Source organism: Poecilia mexicana, unplaced genomic scaffold (genome assembly GCF_051168715.1).
Source record: "Poecilia mexicana isolate PSO_F unplaced genomic scaffold, ASM5116871v1 scaffold_17, whole genome shotgun sequence".
Lineage (NCBI taxonomy): Eukaryota > Metazoa > Chordata > Actinopteri > Cyprinodontiformes > Poeciliidae > Poecilia > Poecilia mexicana.
Genome location: NW_028263386.1, coordinates 31,196,156 through 31,208,239, shown reverse-complemented (window position 1 = coordinate 31,208,239; position 12,084 = coordinate 31,196,156). Strand labels below are relative to the sequence as shown.

General features: G+C 40.9%; 1 protein-coding gene across 4 annotated transcripts in view; it reads right to left on the bottom strand.

Moving 5' to 3' along the window:
- The window catches only part of agla (amylo-alpha-1,6-glucosidase and 4-alpha-glucanotransferase a), a 162,255-nt gene that overhangs the window by 70,491 nt on the left and 79,680 nt on the right, over nt 1–12,084 (bottom strand). For all 4 annotated transcript variants that reach the window (XM_088015023.1, XM_088015021.1, XM_088015020.1 and 1 more), the window contains exons 9-12: nt 9,497–9,599; nt 8,996–9,093; nt 5,276–5,415; nt 4,992–5,179 (exon numbers count right to left, since the gene is read on the bottom strand). In XM_088015023.1, coding sequence (XP_087871149.1) covers nt 4,992–5,179; nt 5,276–5,415; nt 8,996–9,093; nt 9,497–9,599 — 529 coding nt within the window. The remainder of the gene's footprint in view (nt 1–4,991; nt 5,180–5,275; nt 5,416–8,995; nt 9,094–9,496; nt 9,600–12,084) is intronic.

The following is a 12,084-nucleotide window of genomic DNA, read 5'->3' as shown; positions in this document are numbered from 1 at the left end:
GGTGGATAAAGAACAGAGGAAAGCCGTTGTGGTGGATGTAGCAATACCAAGTGACCACAACATCAGGAAAAAGGAGCATGAGAAACTGGAGAAATACCAGGGCCTCAGAGAGGAACTGGAGAAGGCCTGGAAGGTGAAGACCACAGTGGTGCCTGTGGTCATCGGGGCCCTCGGGGCAGTCACCCCCAAACTGGAGCAGTGGCTCAAACAGATCCCAGGAACAACATCAGACATCTCAGTCCAGAAATGTGCAGTTCTAGGCACAGCCAAGATACTGCGCAGAACCCTCAAGCTCCCAGGCCTCTGGTAGAGGACCCGAGCTCAGAGGATGAAAGAGACCACCCGCGGAGGGTGAGAAGGGATTTTTTTTTTTATCAATAGGTAAGTCACCAGTCTTCCACCTGGGAGACCCGGGTTCGAATCCAGGCTGGGGCAAAAAGTTACAACAGTGAAATTGAGCTATCCAGTGTGGGTCCTTAGGCAAGACCCTTGAAGCTATATAGCCTACCTCATACCATGAGAGACATTGATATGCATAACATGCCGGCTCAGACGTCGCCCGGCCAAACAAGGTCTGCGTCAAGTGCTGGGGAACCAGAGCACCTTGATGACAAATGGGCTACTGGAACAAGATGGAAATGGGCGAGAGGTGAAAACCTGGATATGTTGGAATGCTACTACTCAAGTAACCCTAGTCAGAGGGGCTACATGCAAAGATTGAGGGGAAAAATGGTTAGTTCGACATCCCCAGTCTAGTAAACAACTAGTAGCTCAGTGTTCCAACATCCGCAAACGGCAACTGCTATCACAACTTGAGATTGACGAGGTACAACACAAATGCTACAGCAAGGGGGAGGAGCCTGGATGTCAAGCCAACCAGCTTAAGTCAATGGCAGGGTACTAATAACAGAGCAGACCCACCAAGGCTGGAGACTGAACAATACTGGAAAGGCATATGGGAATGGGAGGCGTCCCACAACAGCAATGCACAGTGGCTAACCTCTCTACGAGAGGACCACAGCAACCTCCCAGAACAAGCCCCGGTAGCCTCCATGAGCGAATGGCAGCTCAACTGAACCAGCTGCTACAAAATGGGACTCACCCTGAATGGTTAATTGAAGGGCGCATAATCCACAGTCCCATCCAATTATCGACCAATAACCTGTCTCTCTACAACCTGTGCACCGCTTGGATTGATTACAAGAAAGCCTATGACTCAATGCCACATACCTGGATCACTGAATGCTTAGAGATGTACAACATCAAGAATGTATAACATTATAATGTTATATGGGGCCACAATCAGTCACCTCCTCTACATGGATGACATCAAGCTGTACGCCAAGAGCGAGCGAGACATCGACTCACTGATCCACACCACCAGGATCTACAGCACTGACATTGGGATGTCATTCGGATTACAGAAGTGTGGCCGGATGGTTACAAAGAGAGGGAAGGTCATCCGCACAGAAGGGGTCTCACTCCCAGAAGGAACAATAGCAGACATAGAGCACAGTTACAAGTACCTGGGAATACCACAAGCAAATGGCAACCTCAATGAGGTCACAAGGAAAGGAGCCACAGCCAAGTACCTCCAACGAATAAGGCAAGTCCTGAGAAGCCAGCTCAATGGCAAGAACAAGATCCATGCGATAAACAGCTATGCCTTGCCAGTAATCAGATACGCTGCCGGAATAATTAGCTGGCCAATGGAGGAGATAAAGATCACGGATGTTAAGACTCGGAAGCTACTAACCATGCATGGAGGTTTCCACCTCAAATCCAGCACTTTGAGACTATACACAAGCCGTAAGGAAGGAGGCAGAGGACTAGTGAGTGTGAGAGCCACTGTCCAGGATGAAACATCCAAGATCCATAAATACATCATACGGACGATGTGCTCAGCGAATGTCTCAGACAATGGGGAACAGAGGACGAGGTGCTGGAGGAACCAGCATGGGAGGACAAGCCCCTACATGGGATGTACCACCGACAAATAACTGAAGTGGCTGATATCAGGAAATCCTACCAATGGCTGGAAAAAGCTGGACTCAAGGACAGCACAGAGGCCCTCATCCTGGCTGCCCAGGAACAGGCCCTAAACACCAGAGCAATAGAGGCTCAGATCTACCACACCAGACAAGACCCAAGGTGTAGGTTGTGCAAGGAGGCCTCTGAGACAGTCCAGCACATAACAGCAGGGTGCAAGATGCGTACATGGAATGACATAACCAAGTGGCGGGCATAGTGTACAGGAACATCTGTGCAGAATATGGACTGGAAGCCCCGAGATCAAAGTGGGGAACACCCCCAAAGGCGGTGGAGAATGACCGAGCTAAGATCCTGTGGGACTTCCAGATCCAGACAGACAAGATGGTAATGGTGAACCAACCGGACATTGTGGTGGTGGATAAACAACAGAGGAAAGCCGTTGTGGTGGATGTAGCAATACCAAGTGAATACAACATCAGGAAAAAGGAGCACGAGAAACTGGAGAAATACCAGGGCCTCAGAGAGGAACTGGAGAAGGCCTGGAAGGTGAAGACCACAGTGGTGCCTGTGGTCATCGGGGCCCTCGGGGCAGTCACCCCCAAACTGGAGGAGTGGCTAAAACAGATCCCAGGAACAACATCAGACATCTCAGTCCAGAAATGTGCAGTACTAGGCACAGCCAAGATACTGCGCAGAACCCTCAAGCTCCCAGGCCTCTGGTAGAGGACCCGAGCTCAGAGGATGAAAGAGACCACCCGCGGAGGGTGAGAAGGGAATCATTATTATTATTATTTTTATATAAGCAGTATGTTTGTTCTTAAGTTGATCTTTGTTAGCACATTAGCTCCACCTTATACCAAGCTAACTTTTAGCCACATAAAAGAGATGGTTTTCCCTGAATAACAGCTGAATATGTAATTGTGTCTATAGTTAGTCAATATTATAATATGTGTATTAAATTAAATACAGATGTGTATTTTTTGTCATCTTGGAAATATGGCACTGTTCACAGAACAAGGAAGGCAGGGGGAGCTGGCGGAAATTTTTACAAAAGGAGGCCGCAAAAAGTGGGTATGCAGCGCCTGCCCTGCACCTTAGGGGGTTAAAAAAAAGAAGAAAAAAAAAGAAAAAAAAAAAAAACATTGCACATTGCGCAAAACTCTTAAACAGTAGATGCGGGACATAAAACAGAGCGACAAACTAGATGTGAATTATGGCATAAAAACAAAGAATCCGACGCTGAACAGTGAAAAATCAACACATGATGTGAAACACATGATGATTAGGCGGCATAGCACGTGATGAGTGAAGATTAATGATGGTGAGCGTCAATAAATGATAAAATAAATCTAGCAACAGGAAAGAAACTAAAGTGGACATAGCAATAAACCCAGAGAGGATAATATTAATCAAAGGAAACTAAATGGAAATGAATGAAGAACAAAATGCAAGAATAAACTAAGAAACTAAATACAGAGGAATAAACTGGTATGGCAAGACCTTTTGAGCAATACTTAATACAGAGGACTGTATGACAAGAATAAACAGACACTATTTCCAGATAAAAGGTAAAACAATATTGTTGAAGTGCCATTATTTTTGAGACTATATCTAGTACTGAGAATAAATATATCTTACAGACCATAACAGTAATTAAGTTATCTCTTATTTATGTTTTTAATTAGATTTGATATATTTAATCTTCAATATTATTTTTCATGTCAGTGTTAATCTCATGAGGTTCCATGACACTTTCAACTTGACTCATTAGGACTTGATTAAGAACCAGATTTGTTCTTTGTAATTTCTGTCCAGTAAAAGTATTAATCTATAAATCAAGATATAATCACTTATAGACAAGATATAATCCATGTTTCTGTCTCATATTTCTATGGCATTAAAATGATGTGGAACTTTTGTTTTTCCACTGAAAGCTGTGGTTTGCACAATAAATGCCATGTGGGTGAAATTTTATGGATGATACTCTGATGTCCCATTCTCCTGAAAGCAGCACAAGAGCTGTACCACCAGAAACAGACAGAAACACTGAAGAGAAGAAGAGTTATGATTAATGTAGTTACAGTTCTACCCATGTTTTAATGTTGCAGAGCTCAGTCGTTCTCTGATCAAAAGAGAGAACGACTGAGATCAAAGATCAATAGATCAAAGTTTAAACTGGTATTGCTGTACATCATTTATCTGGTCATTTTGTGTATTATTTAACAAGTAGAAAATGGCACAGAACAAGAATATTTTTTCCACTCTGATTGGCTGCTGTTAGGCCTACTGAATTTAACTTGAATGTTCATTGCATTTTTCGTGGACACCTGTGAAAATAATTTCTATTCACATTGCTTTTTTGTTCTCTGGGAAATTATTTTTGATGATAAATACAGAAACAAGCATAAAAATCAAAACATCTACAATAGTGATAGTAATATTAATATTAAAATAATAGTGCAAAGTAGCCTACAAATTCTTTGGTGGGGGGCGCTGGCCCAAAAAAGGTTGAGAAACATTGATATAAAGTTTTTCATGTTGCCCAGTGTTTTTTTCTTCTTTTTTTTTTTACTGAAACTGTTGCAACCAAAAAGAAAAATCTGAATTTTGTTTACACAGCCTTGTTGTTCTGTTAAATAAAATAATAATAATAATAATGAATTTTATTTATAATGCCATTTATATGTCCAATAGAAATCTCAAAGGCATTCACAAGCTGATGATGGTAAGCTACTGGATTGTAGCTGCAGCTGGCTTGGGGCAGAATGACAGAAGCGCCATCAGCCAAATGAAAAATAAAAAAATAAGGGATCTGTTTCTTTGCTCTACGCTTTTCAAATGTATTTTTGAAGCATTGGATTGGGACTCGGCTGATGCCCAAAATTAAAATACTCTGACTTGGGACATCCCTAATTACAATATTGTCTTACTGAACTGTAAAACAGTTTAAGTTTAGGATGCAGTATTTCTGTAATAATATGATCAACAGTTGACAGTACCTCAGCAACATGCAAGGGTGTAGAGTGGCAGTTGTCCAATCGGACTCCGTGGAAATATTTGGCAGTAATTTCAGTGTATTTCTGCATGTGCTCCCACAGGTAGGGGCAATCCTCAGGTCCTTTTCCATAGCGGAGTTTGACACTGTCTCCCCAGCAGATCAGCTCCCGACGCAGGTACACATTGGATCCTACACAGAAAATACAAATATCAAAGCCCTAAAATACAGCTCACTATTTGACCAAAAACAACCTCTATTTTCTAGGTTGATGTTTGTGACTTTTACCTGGTTCAGCAAAGTTGCGCAGTGGATCATCACCCATCACCCATCCGTTGTGAGCCAAGAAGTGGCACATCTTATCTGGTTGGTTTAAAAACTCCATCTCCTCTTCTAAAGTCATTTCCTCAAAGGGGAAGGTGAAATACCTGAAACAGACGTATGATGACCCACATATCTTGGTTACATAAAGCTTTTACCAATCAGTGACATGTGGTCAGGTGAGGCAGATGAGGCAGTGCCTCAACTGTAATCCTGTTAAGTAAAAATAAGCACGAGAAGTAAAATAAATGCCAACAACAATGAGAGAAAATCAATTTGTCCACTTGAATTTTCTATAAATTGCTTTATATATTGGTAATTTCAAAATTTTTATGGTCAAAAATAACTGAATTTATTCATTGCTTGTTGAAATACATGAATGAAAACCAAGGTGAGGCAATGCAGTGCCTCACCTCTGTATCAAACAAGTGAATGAATCAGGCAATTGGCGCATGCCCATTGCTGCCTGTCTTTATGTCACCAATGTACTTGTTTCATTACACATTTTCTATTATTTTGACATCCCACAGTCCGATATATCTATGTGTGTGATCTATTTAGTCTCTCTGATCACTGTGCAGTGAAAATGTGTTGGGTGCGGGAGAATGTAACTGTGCCTCAACTGTAAAGGGCACTGGCTAAGGCCCATAGGCACAATGAGCAACAGGTGCTCTTCTTTTACACATTGAAAAGACTCAAAACATTTAGGGAAAAAAGACACAGACGGAGCAGAACTGTTCAAGGTCACTTTCTTTGACTGACCAATTTTTGAAAATTAAAGGAAACTAGAAACAAAGATGGGTTTCTTTCCTTTTCTTTTTTTTTCTTTTTACAACAGAATTAGAGATATTTGTGGAAAAAGATAGCGACATGGACATTGGACGTTATATAAAATAAAGGTAAGATCATACGCAATTTTCAATTTCTCCAAAAAAGTTAATCAAGTGAATGTAACAAGTATTACCCACTTTTGAACATAGACAACATCAGTAGCCTGTACTTAACAAGATTAATGTGATATATTGGTAATAGGTAGTCATCATTTAGCTAACATTACCTGTATCCAACAGCATTACTGAACTCACTCTGTTAGTTTGGGGAAAAAAATGTGCAAAGTTCTTTGCGTTTTGCTGGTTAGCTGCCATGATTCTAACACACCTGTGTAGCTCTGCAGCAGCAACATTTCTCCTTCGCTGCCGCACAGGTGTAAACTCAGCGCGAGCATCTTAGCGCTCATGTTGCGTTTAAAGGCGGCTCGGAAAAGCAGGTTACGACGTTTTAACAACGGATTAAACAGATTAAACTGCTGAAAAAAGTGACAGAAGGCACAAATATGGGAAGTGAGGAAGCCCCTCCTGTATCAAATCAATATAGGAATAACAGAGAGTTGGTCATTTTATGGTAAAAACAACAAACAGCTTCCAGTCCATAGGGGGCCCGGCTGACTCTGTGGGCAGGCAATGCACCCCAATGCAAGCCCATGCCGCCGGGCCTGCATCTGACGCTGGTGGAATCTGTGCCTTACCAGTCATGAACCTCACCACACATCACTGTTACCTATACAGTTACACAGTAATGCATACAAGATGATTAGCTTTTAATCTTACAAGTTTTAAAACTTGTAAGATTTAAAACTTGTAAAAATAGCATTCATTTCTAGCATAATGATGTACCCATTAAGGGTAATGCAAAACCAGTGGTGGAGAAAGTATTCAAAAAATTTACTTAACTAAAAGTACAATATATACAGACAAAAATGTAAGTAAAAGTAAAAGTACCACATTAACATTTTACTTAAGCAAAAGTAAAAATACTTAAGTATTAAAAGTACAAGTACTTGCTGAATAATACCTAATCGCTAACATCAATAAGTGTGCCGATCATATTTATTTTTAATACACCAGAAATGTGCCATTTTAATGAACAATGCCACAGAAAAAGCATGTTTTTATTGTGTTTACCTCTCTGTAACATAGTTTAGACTTAGATATGTGATTCTGTGAATCATAATTTCAGGGATGGAGAGATCTTGTCTCCTGTCCTAACATAACATGAACTTCCGTTTTTTTTTTTTTTTTTGCCACTAGTGGCATTTATTTTGAAAGAAATCCAACCGGGGAGGACATGAAACCAAGAAACCACATAGCAGAGTTGTAGTCTAGACCACCAAACCCAAGACCAAATCAAGACCAAGACCAGCACCCCGCACTACATGACACAATAAAATTAAGTACACCTAACAAAATTGCTTCTCAAATTGATCTGAAAGATCCACATTCCCATAAAAACACCTAGATATTAAATACTTAGAACTGAAATAAATTTAACCAGTATCAATTCAAACTCTTCTTCACTCTGTTTTGCTTTCATCTCTGCGGCACAATCTGCAGAGGTCTCCTGCCATCCCTATAAAGAATAACGCCCTATATCTATCTATCTATCTATCTATCTATATATATATATATATATATATATATATATATATATATATATCCTGCAACTTTCAGACACATCCCTGCTTCAACACACCTGAATCAAATGAATGGCTCGTTATCAGGCCTCTGTAGAGCTGGTCCCGGTCTGTTGGAATAAGGATACTTCTAAAACTTGCAGGATGGTAGCTCTCGAGGACTGGACTTGAGCACCCCTGATGCAAATAAAATAAAATAGCTACTGCAGTGTGCGTACACTGCAGTAGCTATTATTTTGTGTATGATGTAGCTATTATCTTGTAATGCTCTGCGTAGAGCATTACAAGAACAAAGAACGGCTCTCAGCGAGGCTTCAGTCCTATCAACCTTAGTAAAGATCCGTCCAGAAGAATCGGATCATTCCTGAATGTCATATCACTATATTGCACTTTGGTCACAGCGTTGTCCCATATATGGACACCTCAGTCAACACCTCCACACAATAATTCAGCACGAGTGACAACTTTTTTTCATCGCAGATGCAACATGTGTGTCAAACATACGGTTGCTCTACACGTGAAAGGTAAAACTCGCTACATTTACATTTACATGTGCGCGAGGTGAAGGAGCGTAAGGGTGCGGTGAAGTGTATGCGATGGCATCATCGGGACGTCACCCACTCCAGACCAGGTTTTGACGCCCCCTCTGGTGCAGCGGCCCTATGCGTTGCATGCACTGCATACCCACTTTTTGCGCCACTACATGTCACCATATCTTATGATTTATGCAGCGCTATTATATTACTGACGACTAGACAGACATCTTCTATCGCCCAGAGGAAACCACTGCGCATGTCTTGGAGCTCCGCTTGCGAGTAAAGGGGGAGGCGATGGGTGACAACAGACACGTGAGTCACATTATTGTTCGGATTTTACGGCGCCACCTTAAGTCCCTGAACTTCACATTTTAACGGAAAAAAAGAGCAATGCGACTTGGATGTAATGAGTAACATGGCAGTTTTGTAGAAATGTAGTGAAGTAGAAAGTACAGATACTTACTGTAAAATGTAGTGGAGTAAAAGTAGAAAGTATCCATTATTAAATCTACTTAAGTACATATACACGAAAATTGTACTTAAGTACAGTAACGAAGTACTTGTACTTACTTCCCACCACTGTGCAAAACCATCTCTAACAGACAAAAATGTCCATTCTACTTTTCCAATGCTGCCTGCTTTGCTTACCATGTACTCTGTTCCTTCCCCATCAGTCATTACCTGGTGACAAGAGGCTCTTTTCTGGTAACAGGACCCAGTTTAGGACCATGGTTAGCTAGACGTTCATACACTATGTTCCCCACAACGCAGTTGACGGCCTAGCAAAAGAAATTACAAGACAGAGGAAACAAAAGTCATGTGAATTCCCAATAACGACACACAGCAGAGTGTCTAGCATTTTCATTTTAACCATTTAAAATGCCATAAGTGTCCATTTCAAACTATACAATGGGCTAGGCTGGTGTATTGCAATTACACAGACATTCGACTCCAATAAAAGCCACAGTTTTTCTCATGTTCTTTCATCCAAATATAACCATAACACCCACCTTCCTATGAACAGCAGAACTTTGGGGGGTTTTCTGAGAGAGACGCAACCCAATGTACAAGTGTTGTGATGTGCTTTTCATATTTAAATTAATCAAACAAATTAAGATATTTAGAAATCCACTCAGTCAGATAAATTCTTCTGTGTCTAAGCTGTGCTGCCTTTAACCTTACCTGTTCCTGATGCTGGTGTATGATGTGGTACTGTTCTTCATTCATCTCAGTCAACTTCTGTTTCAGCCAACCACAGCACTCTCCAATGTGCTGTGGAGAGGAGCTGGAGAGAGATGGAAAAAGAGGATAGGAATGAAGCAACAATATCCATCCATCTATTTTCTAACACCCTTGGCCCTAATGGGGTCAGGAGCGGTGCTGACCCCACTTGGGCCAGCTAGAGAAGCAGGGTACACCCTGGACAGGTCACCAGTCTGTTAAGTACAGATAATATCTTAGACAAAAATGTGTACATGTTAATATGGATTGGATTACAAAGAATAATTCACAAAGTTTCTTAAAACAACCACACTGCCACACTACATAGCATTTGCTCTATATTTTTCTAGTTAAGACAACGCATTGCCTTTTTATAATCTGACAATATAGCATGCATTTTAATCTTCAATTAAGTAGCAAGGACTAATAGGTTGAAAAACTAAGGGAGAGCAAAAACTTTGAGATGTTATATACATTTGAAACCAGAAGTTCACATACACTATATAAAAAGACACACATTTGTTAAATTCCAGAAAGAGAGAATTTTTAAAGGCAATTCTTTCTTTTTTCAAAGTCAAATGTACTGGCCCAAACATACAGCCACTTTGCTGTTGGCTTGTTTGCAAAAGATGTTAATTAAATGTTGAATTATGATCACAAAGGTTTAATTTATGGTTAAGGTCAACAACAGAAGCTGGATCAACAATCAAACAACCATTCAATTCTAGCCAATTAACATCCATTGATTGAAATGCCAACATCTAATCCAGTGTTTTTCAGCACCAGTCCACCAGGCACACTGCCCTGCAAGTTTTAGGCATTTCCTTAATTCAGCACACATGATTTTAATTGGCGTCTGATTAACAGGGTTTTGCTGAATACGCAGGTCAGTTTGCCTTGAGGATAAGGTTTGGGGAAGAACGAGTAATCTAAATGTTTAATCAATGTAATCTGTTTTTTGCACCCCTCCACCACCACCACCCGCCATTCAAATGCCCAACCCCTCTCCCTCCACCTGCCAAAGACACACACACACACACACACACCCCTCTCCCTCCACCCGCCAAAGACACACACACACACCCTTTTCCCCCCACCACTGCGTCAAGGACTAAGGCCTCCATATGTGGGTTGTGCTTAACCCCTGCGCCAGCACAGCACACCCCATTTTAGGTGAGGATTAATCATGTTTTAACTTTAGCACTATGTGTTGACAACATTGAGTTGTGATTCTGTTCTGTACCCAGATTGCACATGATGGCAATTCAACATTGAATTAACATTTTTTGCCAACAAGCCAACAGGAAAGGGCTGTGTGTTTGGGACATCCCACTCATGTAAATAGCAGGGGTGGACCACTCCACTCCTGCAGTAAGTTGTAGATGATTTTGTGTCAATATATCACACACAAACAGTCAGAATTTTTATGAACAAGTAAGAAAATGTATAGAAGTGAATCATCACCCACTATCCTATACAGTGGTTAATTTAAAATGTGATAACACCCACTCACTAATAAAATGCTCTCGCCCAGAGCTCTGATGAGGAGAAGAGAAGGGGAAGGGGTGCAGCAAAACAGCATACATTGATTCAACATTGATCAGACATCGGTATTTAATTAATTAGATTTCAACCACAAAACAACATTGATTCAATGACACAGTTTCAACATTGGTTACTTGGCTAGAGCTGGATGATTGTTTGATGGTTGATCCACCATCAGTTGTCGACCTCAACCAAAAACCAACCATTCTGACTATAATTCAATGTTGAATTACCATCGTGTGCTAACTGGGCAGTTTGTTGCATCCCTCCTCACCTCCTCATCTCTCCCTACTCCCTTCCAAACCTCCCCCCACCCACCTGCTCCTCCCAACCTTCCCCTCTTTACCCCCTCATCCCTTCTTCCCTCTTCCCCCTCCTTGAGCTTTGGGTCAGAACATTTTATTACTAGGTGGGGGTTTAATCATGTTTCAAATTAAGCACTACATGTTGAGAACAGTGAGCTCTGATTCCTTTCTGTACATTTTCTTACTTGTTTGTAAATATTATTACTGACTGTGCATAATGAATTGACACAAAAACATCTGCAAGTCTCTACAAGGAGTTGTACAGTCCACCTCTACGTTTTTACACTAGTGGTTTATTCCAACCAAACAGCCACTTTGCTGCTGGCTTGTTTGCAACCGGCTTCTAAATTGAATTCTCCTCTGAGCAGTTTTATGGTAAGTTTTTCAATATTACTTTGATCTTAAATGTGTTTATTGAAAAATAAGGGCATTGTTTTGTCCCCATAATCCTGGTTATTTTTGGGCAAAACATATATTTTTAATAATTGAGGTTATGTCTCCTTTTGTATTTTTTTCATCCTACCCACCACTCCAGGCCTAAGTATGAAATCCTGCGAGATTTTATGGAATTTTAATTTTTAAAATAGGGCGGGGCCTATTGTTTGGTCTGGGAGAGCATGTGGTGGACAAGGAAGTATAAGGCTGGCTGCTCCAGGTGGGATTTAAATTGTGGTGATAGTAATCACTTTTTAACTTTTT